The sequence below is a fragment of the Hydractinia symbiolongicarpus genome, chromosome 4, assembly GCF_029227915.1.
Source record: "Hydractinia symbiolongicarpus strain clone_291-10 chromosome 4, HSymV2.1, whole genome shotgun sequence".
NCBI lineage: Eukaryota > Metazoa > Cnidaria > Hydrozoa > Anthoathecata > Hydractiniidae > Hydractinia > Hydractinia symbiolongicarpus.
Genome location: NC_079878.1, coordinates 23636386 through 23652996, shown reverse-complemented (window position 1 = coordinate 23652996; position 16611 = coordinate 23636386). Strand labels below are relative to the sequence as shown.

At 33.3% G+C, this 16611-nt stretch overlaps 2 protein-coding genes across 3 annotated transcripts; one reads left to right on the top strand and one right to left on the bottom strand.

Moving 5' to 3' along the window:
- The first annotated feature begins 2941 nt into the window (after window positions 1-2941).
- On the top strand, window positions 2942-6961 carry LOC130640685 (uncharacterized). The gene is made up of 2 exons (XM_057447203.1): window positions 2942-3758; window positions 5178-6961. The coding sequence occupies exons 1-2, from the start codon at window positions 3635-3637 to the stop codon at window positions 5630-5632; spliced, it is 579 nt and encodes a 192-aa protein (XP_057303186.1). The 5' UTR covers window positions 2942-3634; the 3' UTR covers window positions 5633-6961.
- A 4613-nt stretch (window positions 6962-11574) lies between these two features.
- LOC130641929 (uncharacterized) lies at window positions 11575-16338 on the bottom strand. 2 transcript variants are annotated; one of them, XM_057448952.1, is made up of 4 exons: window positions 15802-16338; window positions 14142-14238; window positions 13326-13904; window positions 11575-12771 (listed from the first exon to the last, which is right to left on the bottom strand). In XM_057448952.1, the coding sequence occupies exons 3-4, from the start codon at window positions 13864-13866 to the stop codon at window positions 12479-12481; spliced, it is 834 nt and encodes a 277-aa protein (XP_057304935.1). In that variant the 5' UTR covers window positions 13867-13904; window positions 14142-14238; window positions 15802-16338; the 3' UTR covers window positions 11575-12478. The 2 variants fall into 2 exon arrangements, with proteins under 2 accessions (XP_057304935.1, XP_057304934.1); XM_057448951.1 differs by lacking the exon at window positions 14142-14238 and having other exon boundaries at window positions 15802-16330.
- Between the last annotated feature and the right edge of the window lie 273 nt (window positions 16339-16611).

The following is a 16611-nucleotide window of genomic DNA, read 5'->3' as shown; positions in this document are numbered from 1 at the left end:
TGCAGAAAGAGAAGAAGAGTTTTTGTGGGTTTTTTTAATCGTCTCCTTATAAGGTGACTCACCTCTCCTTTTATAAAAGATAAACAGTTTCGAATGTTTCTTATAACGGAAAAATGTTTCCTAAAGCTTGTTTTTTTACTGCAGGTTTTTACGAAACTAAAATTCGCATATTGAAATTATTTTTGGTAGCATAGGTACTGGTGAAGAGATGGCAATTGCCGCTTAGCATTTTTACGCTGAAAATATCTACCTATGATAATACCTTGTTTGTTACTTGGGACAAGAGAGCCAATCTCTCCACCATTAGATATAAAAAAAAGTTATAGTTGAACAGAAATTGCGATGTAAAATTAAAATTTTGTGGAGACTACAATAACGTGAATTACCGCTGAAGATTTGATTCCTAAAGTGAGTCGGTGGGTAGTAGGCTGGGGAAGGGGATAATGTGTTACTCACTTCTGAATTCGTAGGAAGATAGTGGCTATTATTGTCGTTGGCAACATTTCAAAAGTTGTATCTAGCAAAAATGTGGCATGCTCTCTTTTCAGCTTTTTGAAGCATATACATTAAATTTATATACAATAAAACTAGGTTCTGAGAAAATATTGTTGTTTTTCTTATTAAAATTATTCGGATTCTGATCGCAGTGTGAGCATAACATAGGCGGGACATCAACCTGCGACTTGTTGCTTGTCTAGGATTTGTCCAACTCACCAAGTCTCCAGTAAGATGAAATTGCATTACCAACTTCGCAGCAGACGATCGCTTAATTAAGACTGAAGCAACAAAATTATAGAAGATAGCGCATAAGTAGTGATCGGAGAAGAATAGAGATTGAGAGTAAAAAAACCCAGTTTGTTTTTCGTTACCCCAAAAATGGCTGAGCAAAATAGATGTGCTGTCTAATATATAAGGTATCATAGCATACCTGTTTCATTCACAAACACAGCAACCTTCTTATGCTGGATGAACACAAAGCCTGATTCAGTGAATAACTAACTATAGAGAATCAAATTTTGCGAGATTTTGTCAATTTTGAAAAAACCAGTTGCCGCGAGAACTATTTGGAAAATCATTATTCGCAAATTTTCAAAATTAATCTCGCGAAATTTTGCGTTTTCTTGTTTCTAAATAACAATCTTTTTTAATGTATTCTGATTTTCCTAATGCGTAAATAAACATCTTATTGTTTCACTCAACTTTGTTCCGCTGGCGTCAATTTTTCCGTTCGGCATAATTTGGACCTGTGGATGAAGGCTTGGCGAAATATTTTATGTGTCCACATAAAAGCCTTAAAGAAAACGGCGTAAATTAGGGGGGGGGGGGGGGTGAATCGTGAATCAAATCATTAAATTATTCTTATTATTTTTGTCAAGGACTTATGTGTACGTGTTTTAATATCTATTTCTTTATTTTAATTTAAATACTTGGTGCGAACCGCAAATCTTTTTGTTTCAAGATGACTAAAAAAGGGGGATATCTCTATTATAATAGCCGTATTCCGTCTGTCTGTCTCTGCGCGGACCCCCCGCTGAGTTAGGAAATGATGTTACGGAAACACGAATATCAAATGCGATATATTTTTATCCACTTTGCCGCGACGAGTAAATATGAAGGACGGGCGAACCCGTGGATTTTTTCACGGGCAACAACTAGTCTCTCTAATAATAGCCGTATTCCGTTTGTCTGTTTTCGCGCGAGAAAAAAGTCGTGTTACGGAAACACGAAATGCTTAATGATAGAAAACCCGTGTATTTATTCACGGACTACTGACTAGTTTAAAGAAAACTACATAAGCAAAACCATGTGTAAAATAAATTCATCAAATTTTCTTTAAGATCTCCAGTTCGTCTATCCTAGGAGAATAAAGTAATGCATATGAATACTCTATTTTTTACGTAACCCTTAAGTCTATCGTGTATCGGAATTTCTCATGCATCATCGCAGGTAATTTAATGTTGCAATATCTGGGAACTGTGACTTTTTGTGAACCTTTGATTTGTCTATACCCTGTTTTTTCTGGAATTTGTAATGGTTAAAAACAATTAGAGGTGGAGCGGAAAATCCTGTTTTTTATTGTTGATTTTTTCTTCATTTTTTGGGGTAATGACGAGTAAGTACTTTTTAAAACACCCATAGCCATACGAACGGCATTGCATTGATATTACGTGTCTAACTTTCAATTAATGAAACCAAGGAGTTAGATTACAACTGACAACAGAGCGTCTAATCTTAAGAAACTTAAATGTCAGCTTTTTGGCTCTCCATCGTTAATACAAATGTAATGTTTAAATGAATTGAAAGCCAATAAAGTGTTTAGTTCTGTGAAGGAGTGCTTGAATGACAAATTCTTCCGTGTAGTAAAAATGCTGCGATACACAACTTGACTCATTCGATTTTTTATTTAATTTAAAATGAAATTACTTTTTAGAAAAAAACCACTCAAACTTTCCACGTTGGTTAAGAATTTGCTGAAATTTGCATTTTTGTAAACTAACTAGCTCGTTCTAAACTGGAAAAAGATTTACAGAAAGCAATGAACATAAAAGAGTGTGTTCAAGCAAAAGGAGACAGTTTTTTTGCTTCTTTTTATAATTTCTTCTTTGAATCTTGAGTCTACTTAACGTTAATGTAAGCTTTGTTTTCTTCCATGCAGCCTAAATTTAGTATTAACTTTTTACGACAATGGCTCGCCATTAAAACGTAAACAAAACTTTCATATCTTTTTAAAATGGCGGCTGTTGTAGTTACATTTGTATTTTCTCTTGGTTTCTTTTTAAATACATATAGGCCGTGCAAAAATTAGATGCATGAAAAGGATTTTTACAAAAGAGCAACTTTATTAAAGTAAAATACGACTTCTTGATTGGTTAGTTTTGACCAATCATAAATAGAAAGTTATAAATGCAATAAAAACAATAAAATTCCTAGAAATTTGTAGTTCAAGTAGATACGACTGTGGCTTGATTGCCAATGTAAAACATGGCGGCTAAGCAAGTTATGGCGGGAATATTTAAAATATGGTTTTACGGAACAGCGGGTATATTTTTGCAGATTTCGTTCCTGCGAGAACGGGAAGATTAAGGTATTATACACAAAATAAAAATCTATATAAAAGAACAATAAATTTAGTCACACTGCGGTGAGGTGAAACAGCTACATTCTAGCGTGAACTCTGAATGAGAAGAATTTCACCTTAAATATTTGTTAAAACTTTAAAAATGTTGCCGCCAACGCAGAACTTTGAAAGACTTTTATGCTCATACAATTCTCGTTAACTTTCCAAGATATTGAAACACCTCAGTGTGAAATTCAGAGTAAAAATATTCGGTGATGGTTAGTGTGTTTTGTCGTTCTAGTGAAAATTGCCTCGACAAGTCCCGTAATCTTTACGATATTTTGCCGACATCGCATTTCTTTCTTTTTTCCGCTGCACTCCAATTCCGTTCTGTGAATTACTGACTTTAAGCCGCTGAAACACGTGATTCGAGTTCGATTCTTGGGAATCCCGTTTAAGGGGGTCAATAAAAACTAAATTTCTTCGAAAAGTTTACTCAAAACAGCGACAAATAATCAACTTAAGTTCTAAGAAATACGAAATAAAAATATATTTAAGCATCCGTTGTCTCTGTTGATGGAAACTTCACCTTCACCTAGGATTAAGGTAGCGATGAAAATGCAAAAGTACTTTTCTTTTTGGTTGCTTGTAATCTGGTCTCAATGTTATGCTGTGGAATCTCTTCCAACACCACGAACAGGTAAAGTGATTTCTTTACTCATTTTCCGTCGCCACAGTCAGCGGTTTTTTCGGTAATCAACGGGTTCTCAAAAGTGAAACAGAATAATGGCAACTTTTCTTAAGTTTCTTTTGTTGTCAATTTTCAGAATGTAAAAATGGAGGCGCGGTGAGGAAAACTATTTAAATTTTTACACATTCTAAAATTTATATAAAAACTAACTTTACTCGCTCGCTTATCATCTGCAATCATTTATTTTTCATGGTTACTCTCTTCATAGTATTAAAGGTTATGTAAGATTATCACTTCATTCGAACTATCCTTGACGAAATTCTACTTTATATATTTTTTACACCTACGATTGAAACTGTACGTATATGCTGTGCGAAAATAGTAACAATATTAAAATATATAATATACAATATTAAAGTGAACCTAGGACTTGATATGATTTTACCAATGTGTTAACTTGATTTAGTTAGCGATAGACATCATTATTCTACATGAACGTAGCGCTGATTAGTGCGAATCGCTAGAAAGTGTGTGTGGAACCTGTATCCACACTGTGTCGAATTTTGAGTAGGATATTACGAGCGTAGAACATTCATTAAAAAAATGAATTTTTTTAATATTTTGAAGAGCTGGTTTTTTTCTACCTTTTGCGAAACATTTTAATCTGCTAAGGATTAATATAAAAGGTCTGAAAGATCCCTATATCTCCTTATTAGGTATTTTCAACATGTACAAACAATGTACAGCCATTTATCGTGAAGGATCAACCCTTGATCTTTGAACCTGTTCTTGAGATCGAACTTCCTCTTCACCTGAGAGTATTTTTTAATTAACCCATGAACCCGTTTCTGAACATTTCTAAATGCCTCAATAGATGTGATTGACGTTGAAACGGCCTAATAATTACCTAATTTGGTGCTATCTACCACGCTCACGTAAACCTAAGCGACTTTTTATCGCGTAATAAACCTCACACCTGCAATATCAAAAACTAACAATGATACTTGTTTTACTAAAAAAATTCTCATTGGTTTCTTGTTATTTTCGCATTTTTAAAGACAGAAAACGGATAAGGAAGTTCGAAAAATAAGACGGTTAGGAATTTTATCAAAACTGTGATTTCCACCGCACCCTGTATAGAAATTTTAAATAATATTTCTGGAATTTAAAAAAATATATATTTTGTCATAAAACTTTTCTTGTTTTTAAAACTGGTGAATGAATAATTTTGAACAATATTTAGAAACAAATTTTTTTAACAAGGATATTTGACCTAATTGTTTTGATATTGAATAAAATAAAAATAGACTTTCCCTTAAAATTTTCCCAATTAAGTTGTATCAACTTTAAAAATATTAAATAGGATTTTTAAAATAATTCATTTTTATAATCTCCAACAATGCAACATGAATTTGATTTTCCTTTCAGAAACTTTTTCCAGAGTTACGCCATCCCTTAAATGTCGAAATAGATACAAGCTGAGAGCTTATGTGGACATACACAGCAACACTACAGCAATCACTGAACGACGTATGGCTTACTCTTACGATATCATGACCTGTATACCAAAATATAAAAATGTTTATTGTCTAAAATCAACACCAGCTGATTGGACATCACAGCCATGCAAAATAAAGGGAACAATAGTGAAATGCTCTGTCTTTCATGAGTTTGAAAACTTCAATGATTTTTTCAATTGGAAACTTCAAACAGTTGCCATTAAAATACGAGGTCGTAATGATGACGGAAGAACGGAACTGCTAACTCATTATAGAGCCGTCACCCCTGTTTTTGTTTGTCCAGATATCCAGCAAATACAATCTACAGCTGACATGTTTGTAAAGAAGAAGAAGAATGGTTTAATCATTCAAGCTAAAAAGTAATTTAACCTTCGACAATCCAATGAATTTTTTTCGCGTTATTTTAGGCTCAATATATATTTTTTATATACGTCTTTCAAATTGACATTCTGCATTTTTGATTCTATGTGTTCTGTTGCAACAGAAGGGCACCATTTTTAACTATGTGACCTCTAATATAAAGATTATAAAGGAAACAATATGCGAATAATCTCACAAAATTGCTCATGTTTTGGACATAGCGACTTTTTCTTTCCAATACTTAAAGTTTTGATTTTAGTACGTGTTGAGAGTAAAATTCATCAGATTCGAGGATACTTTTTAATTGCGGTTTATATGACTATCAAGAGATTCACCACAGAACAACAGATTTTAAACAATTTTTAACTGCTTATCTTTTTAGATTTATATTTTACGTCATTTTCAACTAATTTTAGTTTATATATAACGTTTTATCAAGGAGTGGTTTTATGCACTATTAACAAGTTTATTCACATTTTAATACAATATATCACTATTTTAATTGGACTCGTATTTTGAATTTAACCAGAAACATTCAATAGAAAAAATTCCCCTGTTGTGACTAGTCTATAAATTATAAATTTGGCTTTACTGAAAACCTGATTCCTTCTCTTAGTTAAAAGTTTAATTGCTATGGCAATGATTGGTAATATTCATAATGGCGGTTTGTTTAAGTTTCAACCAATACTTTATGTCTGGTAATTTGAACAACGTCGTTCACACACTACTGGTCGAACATATACCCGCTTATTGCATCTATATGCACTTCAACGCCCAAACGTTCGCCAAACTTGTATTGAATGATATAATTGAATGCCACTTGGAAATTATGTAAAAGTTAGGACGAGATTTTATATAACTTTACAAGTATTGCAAAACATTGCAGTAATATTGTTCGTGGAAGCCCTTTTAAAAATACGTTTTTCGTTACACTGCTCTCAGAACGCTCAAAAACTTTAAATTTCAAAGTAATGCCACCATTCAGTCACAGTCTGCAAAATGTTTAGGAGTGTATTGTTCGGTAAATTATCAACGTGAGTGATGCAACGATGCGAAAGTAAAACAGGTCATGTAGAAGGAAAAAAACAGGTTTGGGTTGTGCAGATAATTCCCTTGAGTTGAATTTCTTAGAAATGATTTGTACAAGTAAAAACATGTTCATCTCACCATGGAGGCATGATGCTGCTTGTCGATAACTTCTCTGTCATGCGCAAGAAGTACGGAAGCAAAAAGAAAAGAAAAGAAATGTCGAAGCAAAAATTCTATGATGTTTTTTCTCATATAGTGCTAGTATTTTCACCATGTCATATTTATCATATCCTTTTAGCAAATTCACAAAAATAATTTACATCACATTGCTTTGTGTCCTGCATTTTTCTACCTCCGATCTTGGTACAAATATGTACAAGTATTGTTCCTTTTTGGTATTTCTGGTCCTTATGGGCGAGTTGCAAGCAAGCGTAAAACCTGAGATAATCTTGCTTTTCAATGAAACTAGATTAGATTTGCCTAAAAACTTGATTTTCCTTCGTGTTTGTCACATATAGGAAAAAAGTGCATTTTTATAGCAAACTTATACAAGCTGTATACACCCAACCTCCTACCAAACTTATATGGGATCATATGATTGGATGTCACTTGGAAATTATGTAAACATTTGAGGCAATATTTTGTATAAAGTAACAAAGGTAAAAAAGGGTGAGTTTTCTTTTCTTTAGTCACAAACTGCAGCTGTTTAGACGAATCTTGCCAACGGAGTGTTGCGAAACAATGTAGAATATCTTACGTTGGAGCCGTCGAAAGAATAGGTTTCTCATCACACTTTTGTCCCTGGCTCTCTAAAATTTGAATGTTCTCCCTCTTCAATCAAAGTCTGCGAAATGTTTAGGAATATATTGTTCGGTAAATTGTCAACATGAGTGATGCAATAATACGAAAGTAAAAAAGCTCGTATCGAAAAAAAACAAGCCGACTTGGATTTTGCAGATTATTCCCTTGAGTTGAATTTTCTTAGAAATGTTTTGTACAAATAAAAATATGTTCTTGTCACCATGGAGGCATGATGCTGCCTGTCGATAACTTCTCTGTCATGAGCAAGAAGTACGGAAGCAAAAAGAAAAAAAAAAGAAAAGTGGAAGTAAAAATCCTATGATGTTTTTTCTCATATAGTGCTAGTATTTTCACCATGTCATATTAATCCTATCCTTTTAGCAAATTCACAAAACTGTTTTACATCAGATTGGTTGTGTCCTGCATTTTCACTGCATTGGTATAAATATGTTGAAAGAAGAAAAAACGACCTTCAAGTAGTCTGGTCACGGACTAAATTATTTGATAAGATGTAAACTATTAAAATGTGTTAAATAATATTAATGTCAGCATATCTCCTTTTTGGAACTTCTGGTGGTTGTGAACCTGGGATTCCCTCGCAGGAATTATTATCTCAATATACCGTTTAATTAGCCTACTAAGGCTAATTAAGATCGACTACAGAGCCACCTATGATAGTATTATTGACTGTTAATTTGAATTGCAGAAAAGAACGTTGATTCGTTTTTGTACATGCAGTTATGTATGTAAAGTCAATGAAAGAAGTCTCGCAAAGATGTGGAAATTCTTTTCGTTAAAGCTGGCAAAGAAACGCGTCCAATTGTCCACTTTACCTCTAGCCGTTTAGGCTTTTAATTGAAATTTAATGTGACATTACGTCCAGGTCGACAAAGTGTTTAAAAGAATATTGTTCGGTAAATTATCAACATAAATTGTGCAAAAATTCGAGAAAATTGTCTCACAGAAGTAAACAAACAGTTATACCTTTGCGGTAGGTAAAGTAGCGGGTTATTCCTTTAAGACGATTTTTCTCAGAAATGTTTTGTACACATCCAGCATAAAGGCATGACTTGGCTAAATTGCATATTTTGTGGCAAGAGAAGGCAGGAATGCGGAAGCACTCAATGCAGAAAAAAGAAAGATGGAAGTTAAAATACGCTGTTTGACTTTCCTACTTCCATTTTTTTCCACTGAGCATTAAAAGTTACAGATAGCTTGAAATAGCTTGTTAATGTACCCTTTATTTATAGATCATGCATTTGTTTATTTTCATGACGAATTACATGAAATGCTGTGAACATGTTTTAAACTTAGTTCTTTATGTTTGTAAAACAAAACAAAACGTACTGTTGTCGTAGCAACGCCAAACTTGTAGTAATAGTTAGGAAAACCTAGATCATTAGAACATCACAAGTCATGTTTTATTGGACAAATATAATCAGCTTTCTTTTAGTCAAAAGTACGACAAATTCACGTCTTACTGGTTGCCCCTCTACTTTTTCTCCCCTAACTTGGGATCTTGGTCTACCTAGTAGTAATGCCAGCAGTTTTGTGAGAAACATACAAAATTAGATCGTATGTAGAACAGAGTTTTGTTGCCAGAAACAGGCACATAAACAGAAACGTCACAAGTAAGTATCAGCCATCACCAGGCTATAGTACCTGTAAAGCTTCATGAGAGTTCACCCGTCACCACTTCCAGCTACCATTTTGACTCACAGACGGACAAAATTAACATACCTATCTATATTAAAATACCCGTATACGTCTCTGTCTGTCACGCAAAATGGTAGCTTAGCTGCGCGAGAAGCGATACGCACGCAATGCAGTATAAAAAGGACGGGCGAACCCGTGGATTTTTCTACAGGCTATCGACTGTATTTTCTTTCAAATAGTATTTCCGCATAATGTATCAATTATGAAACGTGCAAAAAATAATATCATGTTCCGAGAAAAAGTGAGCCTTATCGTTAGGAAAAGTACAGTTTTTTAGAATCATCAAAAAATTAATGTTAATTTTTCAGCAAACATAATGTTTGTAATGATTTAGCGAATATTCTTATAAACAACCATTTGGCTAAATTTTGTATAAACCACGTTTATTCTCGCCACTATATTCGACGAATACAATGCGCGAGAAAAAACTCGGGCGCTTAAAAAATTACGAATCGACAATTTGAAAAACTTCACGAAATAATTTTTCGAGATTTGAATATTTTTTTTGTCTTATAACGTAATGAGAAAAAAAATTACATTCTTGTTTTACGCAATAAAAACTTTGGTGGAAAAAAATTACACATTATCTTCGACATCGAATGTTTCAAAGAGATCAAATGCGGAGAAGAATTCCAAGTAGATTAATTTTAAAAAAATCGCACAAATTAATTTTTAGTGAATTAGAATTTTTTGAATCTTGTTTCGGTCTGCACGATCAACATGCTTGATGAAACTTACCGATGATGACGTGACGTACCTTAGCGGACAAAATGATGTCGGACAAAAGTGACAAAATTTTCGTCTGGTGTGTTATATATTAGAATGCCCACTTAACATCTAGTTGTTTTAAGTGTTTTTTAACAGTTCGCAAAAAAGCGAGTGATAAAAACAAAAACAAGAATTGTCGAATATTTTTCTGACATTTTTAGTCAGATATGCACAATCCAATATCATTTCCTTATTATAAAGGCAACGGGTATACAAATTTTTAAAGAAACATTTTTTGTACTTTGAGGGGACTTTGCTGACGTCAGCAAACCTTAGTATTTCCTTAAACGTTCGTCAAAAGCGCATGAAGCTATAATACATTGGTAACCAGCAATCAGTCACCTGGAACGAAAGTAGAGCAATCAAAAACTGCCACTTGCTTAGCCCTTTCTGCTTTTCATTTTCTATGCTATCTTTTTTCTGGTGTTACTCTCGACATACAAAGCTGTTATATTGCGATTTGCTGCATCTACTATATTGTCATTTGCAAGTAGGATTAGAGATTATTAAAAAAAAAGTCGCCCTTGATTTCGCTACGAGCGGGCTACGGTTATTTTAGTCTTCGCTAGCATTTTTAATCTACATCAATATAAACCAAAATTGCGTCGTGTTAAAAAGTTAGTGTCGGCAACGTGTTCGACATGCATGACGTTTATCACGTCACTACTGCAGGTTTTCTTTAAAAAACTTTATTATACCTATATTACGACAAACATTAAGCGTATTAAAAAAAGCGCACGAATCTTAGTCTTTTTTCTTTACTGATATCTTCCCGCAACAAACCGCAATTTAGCTATATTACTAACGGTAAAAACAAAAAGATTTTTACGTAAAAAAATCTAACAATAAAAATTTCTTTGAAACTAAAAAGTAAACGGAAATTACAGAGCAACATTCAACTGTAAAAAAAACGACAATAAAACTAATAATACCGATCTGGCAACACCCTGCTTTCATAAGTGCAGGGTGTAATCCAGAAATGTAAAATAAGGACCGCTAAATTCCGAATGGAAATTTCATCCAGGTAGTCTTAGGTTTTTTTGGGATTCTTATTCCTTCACAACTTGCATAAAATGGGCTATAAGTTCTATTTTTTGTAGTGAATATAATAAGCTCTTCTAAAAAATAAATTAAGGAATAGTCGCTTACCGACTACTGAGAACGCGCTTGATTACACCCTAAAGTGTTAGTGACAGTTGTTCAAAGGAAATTAGAAAGATTTGAGTTAAGATGGTATTTGTTTCATCATGGTTTCTTTCTTATTCCTCCATCATTCAAAATTCACGCTTTCCGTTAGTGAAACAATTAAGGATAGATAGATATACATATATACACTCAATTTAATACTTTATTCCAGTTAACCTTGAGAGAGAAATGCCTGATTTTTGCGAGCCTTAGTTAAGTTAGATTCTTTTATTTTGTCAATTTTGTAAATACCTAGAAGGGTAGAAATAGAAAGCTTCCAATGTTATTTGTTGATACACCAAGATACAAGTTCTTTAAAATGTTTAATTGTTACAATAAGTACAATAAAGGTCAATTTCGCATCCAATTAGTTGGTTTTTTCGAGCGCAGTTTGTCAGGAGAAAGTAACGTCTATCATATTTTCAGCAAAAAAGACTTGGACGAGCTACACGAGCCTATGATTCCATTGTTATTAAAAACAATACAGAATTGGATTCTCCTTCTCTATTTCCATCCTCCTAGATAATACTAAATGCAAAAATAACTATAAGTGCATCAAAGGCAACCACATGACGAGAAAATAATTGCCACCACAAGGACCACTTTAGTGGATCACAACGAACTGATACGAGGTAATTTTAAAAAAATATATGCTTCGCTGTAATTTAAAGAAAAATAAATATAAAGTCTAGTAGCGAGATAAATAAAAAAAATCTAAATAATATATGTTAAAATTCCCAGATTTTCTTGCTGATCAACAAAATTAATTTTTGAGAGGATGCAATATCTTAAGCATTTACATTACAGCACCACACACCAGTTAAAATAAAGTTAGTTTTTTAGTTAATATTATATATAATATGTATAAATCTTATTCATAACTAAATAATCGCAATTCAGAAGTAGAGCTCTGTACAAGCAAAAACTAACAAAACAGAATTAGAAACAGGTTTTGTCTTGAGAAAAAGGTTAAATTGGTTACTTCAAGCCGTTGACCTAATGGCAAGAACAAAGACCAATAACGGAAACTACACGAGGACATTTTTAAACACGAAATGATTCTTTTGCCTTTTAAAAATCAAAAATCAAAATATTGATTTATATATGCAAAATAAGGTTCTAAGAATAAAAACATACAGAGAAAAATACGTGCCTTTTTCTAAGACTAATTTTCACAGAACCTGTTACAAATCGATGCAAAATTCCAACGGTCGGAATAGACTGGTTGAGTATAATACAGTTCGACTGCAAATCAGAACAAAATGTAGAACAGCTACTGTGTTCACTGTATTCAATCTAAATGGCTAATCTTTGGCACAGTATATATTCGCTGATTAAACATTTTACCATTCACTGGATATTAAATTTTGGGAACATCATTTCAATAAAACCGTCTTTATCAATTTTGCAATCATCACCTACACCAAGCGACTTCATTTCTTTTACTATTTCTTCAATATCTACATCTTTCCCAATATCTTCTAAGAATGTTTTCACTTCATCTGCTGAAAGTTTGTTATTGTTATCAGTATCCAAGTCCTCAAAAAATTCAGCCAGCGTTTCTTCTTTGTCCAGCATAGCTTCGAAATCAATCAAGTTTGGTATATAGTCAAATACTTCAATTGACACAGGAGATTCTTCACCTATAAAAATTTATTGAAATCCCCTTGTAACATTCAATATTAAAATAATGTTAAATTATCTTCAAGCAGTTTTATGTAGAGTAAAATATATGCATACATTTAATTCAATCACTAAATGAGGGCTGTTGTTACGTAAAAAAAATTAACACAATTAACAAGTTACACGGCTACACATAAAATTTTTAGGGTAATATCCCCAGCTCTTTGAGTACGCTGTGGTAAATTTAATGTTATTGCATACCTACCAGATAAGACAGGCCTTTTTACCAAAAAAATATATTAAATTTTACGTTAAGCTTTAGACAGAACTCGTCATATTTTCTGCACTATAGACGCCTAATTTTTAACTAATGAGTACAATGTTAATACTTAGCTCCATCATACTCCAGATTGAAAGGCATACCTATCCAAATTTATTACAAACCCAATTAGTTCAGAAATTACTATTGCTAGTTATAGTATAAGCAGAAATATCAGCCACTCTTTCTACACTTGAAAATTACCCATAAGTTCATGCACATACGCGACTTTTAATCAGAAAAAAATTAAATTACCATGAGCCAAACTTTCACAGTGTTCATCCATTTTTTTCTCTGCCATTGAAACTAAATGATCTGGTACATTCCCTTTTTGTAGTGTGCTAAGCAAGTCTTTTTTATCATTAGTTTGTAACACCATCCATGACAGTGCACTATCGTGTAGTGAAGATTTTGGCATATTTAAAATTTTAACAAACAAATCATTGTCTGTGGGATATTTCAGATGTGGTTGTAGTGCAATGAAAGCTCTCATGGAGATGACACCTTGTTCGTTAAAGACGACTGATCTTAAACACTTCAGCAACTCCAGTTCATCTGTTTCGTTTAACTGTAGTCTTTGTACACCTAATGCAGCAGATAAAATATAATACGGTGTATCAATATCATTTAAACCGCGTATCAAGCAGTCAATGCGAATGTCCTCTGGAATTAAAAACGGATTTTGAAGTAAATTTGCAACCATCTGCAATTCATCTTCCCAGTTACATTCTAAGATTTTCTTAATCACTTCCATGTCATGGTCTGAAATCTCTTGAAAACAATGCGCAGCAAACATGGCAGCTTGGTTTACATCTCCAGCCAAAAGAAAGGGTCCTAAAAATTTTATATACTTTACATTGTGAGCTCTTGTGAGAACGTACCACAAATATGCATACTAATACACTGCAGAGATTAAACGTTCTGAAGAGTATATGTGATAGCATGCGCTCACACACAAAAATGTCTTAAGCAATTGATAACACACTGATAACATTTACGAAGTGTGAGACCAATATAAGCAACAACCTGGGGGGATTAGAAGTCTTGTAAAGGTGGAATAAGAACAGGCACCTTGGCGTTCATTTGGAATTTCTGCTTTGAAGATATTTTAATAAAGTCAGTACTTGCTTCTGCTTCCCTTAAGCACATAACTTTTCACTTGCTGTACCTTGGAATAACAAAGAGGTAAACTTTGAAACGAAAACACTTTATAAGCCTATTTCATGTGTATTTGTGACCATCATGATAAAATAGGGTTTTCTAATAATAGTTGGTTTCACTATATCACATTACAACTACTAGATGACAGGAAAAATTCAGTTAATTTTGCTGTTTGCAGAGAATGCTGGGACAAGTGACAAAGTATATGCAGGGTTTAAAGTACGTAAAATGATGTCATTGCAAACTCTCTATGAAGAAAATGTTTAAAGTGGTGATTAAAATATTTCCATGAGTGCCTTTTTCTCTGTTACGACAATAGTTTGTTCTTTTTTTCTTTTTCCATTCCGTTCTTCTATTTTTCCTAATTTCTAAACATCGTTAACAGAAAAGTTTTCAGTATAACATTGAAAAAAACACTTAAATTGTTACTATTAACTCCTTATACGAAGAGTAGTGTACAAATAGAATAATAAATATAAAAAGACTAGTCAATAAGGCCTATGGAGAAATCCACTTAGGCGGAAGGACAAAGAAAATATAGGTTGTTTTAGATGTTTTGTGTCAGCAGTGCAGTGTAGATAAAAAAGAATTGGCAAAATTTGTTTACTCTTTGTCTGTAATGTGTAGAGGCTGAAACACTGGTCAAAATAATGTATAGGATCATATGTTTTTGACGAACGCCTAAAGAGATTTTTGCTGATGTTAGCAAAGACCCGCTATAAATATATATATATATATATATATATATATATATAACCATTGCCTAGTATCTTTGACAAACGATTGCAGAGATATTAGGATTCAAAGGTTTTTTGATGATGTCATTAACCCGTCCATTCGGAAACAAATTCAGGGACCCGGGTTAGGGAAACTTACCCAATTTAGTCCCAGGTTGTCTTTAATTACTCACACAGTGAAAAATGACTAACGTCACCTCGTTTCCAAGTTATTTGGCCTCAAAGTTTTAAGTGCAATGCAATGGTTTTACCAATCTTATCAAACGCATTGATGAGATTGTAAATGCATTAAGGTTGCGTCCTAACGTCAGCAACATTAACAAATTAGACATAAATTTTCAGGGAAATCAAAAGAAAATGAAGATATCCACTTTGGCAGTCACAGACGAACACAACTTTTGTATTAATATATAGACTAGTTAGTAATAAAGCCCATGGAAAAATCCATAGAGGCAGAATAAAAATGAAAAAGAAGCGTCATTTGAATTTTGATGCCGTCAGCAACCCATTCACAAAAAAATAAATAAGAACCTTGTTTTCACATTGCGTTTATTGTGTAGAGCTTAAACTGCTGATAAGAAAATTTATATGATCATGTGCTTTTGATGAGTGGTTAATGAGGATATATAGCTACGAAAGGTTTTAAAAATTTTGATGACATCAGCAATGGCTCATCAAAACCCATAAATTTGTCTCGTTGCCTCTAATGTGCAGGTTACAGGTTAAGTTAGGCAAACAACAGAAAAGGAAACCACAAACTACAGAAGAGGAGAATCATTAAAAAGTTTGTTTACTTTTGTAACCAACTTAAAAGAGGCCAGACAATAACCTACCTAGAACAGGATTTCCAGACATGATGATTAAAAAACGTTCATCTACATTTAGGAGTATCACATTAGCTAGTATTTCCTTCACATCACAGTTTTACCAGTCTGACTGCACTGTCTTACCCCTTCGCCATTTCCTTCTCTGTTCCTATGTTATTTTTGATCCCCATAAAACAAAAGAAGTAATCAAATCTATCCGAGCCGATCAGATAATAAAACACAGAATGTCATGATCGGCGCAATCGCGACAAGCGCAAAACGCAGACCAAGTACCCTGCTACTTCCCAAAATGAGAAAAATACTAAACTGGCACATTTAAATTCTGGACACAAAACAAACAGTTACCTTCAGAAATAATAATTCTAGATGCTAATGACAAATATCATTTTTATGTAGTACCTTTCTATAACAATGCAATATACTTTTTGGTGAACATGTTTGACTCTATAAGATACATTTTTACAGGACACAAAAACACATATTTAAAAAAATACATTAACGCTGCAAATTCCAACCTCGCCCCGGCCCTTTATGTTTTCATAGATGGAAACGGCGTGATGTTCTTGATGTCAAAAAGCAAGGTGCCCCTGGGGTAGAAATAAGGAAAAATACTACCAATCAGGCGAAAGGCAAATAGGTGTTGCGCAACATTGTGCGCAAGTTCTTTTCACTTTAACGTAAAGTGCAAGTTGCGGTCAGAAATATGAAATGGTACTTAAGCAGGGCTTATGTTTGAACGGTCGTAAAAAACCCAGAAACATCCTGGTTATTTTTTTCACTAGCAAGCTTTTTGTTTGTATATCAGTGGATTTCTAA

Excerpts from the sequence above, each read along its gene's own strand:
- LOC130640685 (XM_057447203.1), top strand. The coding sequence starts at position 3,635 with ATGGAAACTTCACCTTCACCTAGGATTAAGGTAGCGATGAAAATGCAA. Across the intron at positions 3,759-5,177 it reads TCTTCCAACACCACGAACAG|AAACTTTTTCCAGAGTTACG; the intron begins GTAAAGTGATTT and ends TTTTCCTTTCAG.
- LOC130641929 (XM_057448951.1), bottom strand. The coding sequence starts at position 15,823 with ATGTCTGGAAATCCTGTTCTAG. Across the intron at positions 13,905-15,801 it reads GTCTGGAAATCCTGTTCTAG|GACCCTTTCTTTTGGCTGGA; the intron begins GTAGGTTATTGT and ends TAAAATTTTTAG. Across the intron at positions 12,772-13,325 it reads CTGTGAAAGTTTGGCTCATG|GTGAAGAATCTCCTGTGTCA; the intron begins GTAATTTAATTT and ends AAATTTTTATAG.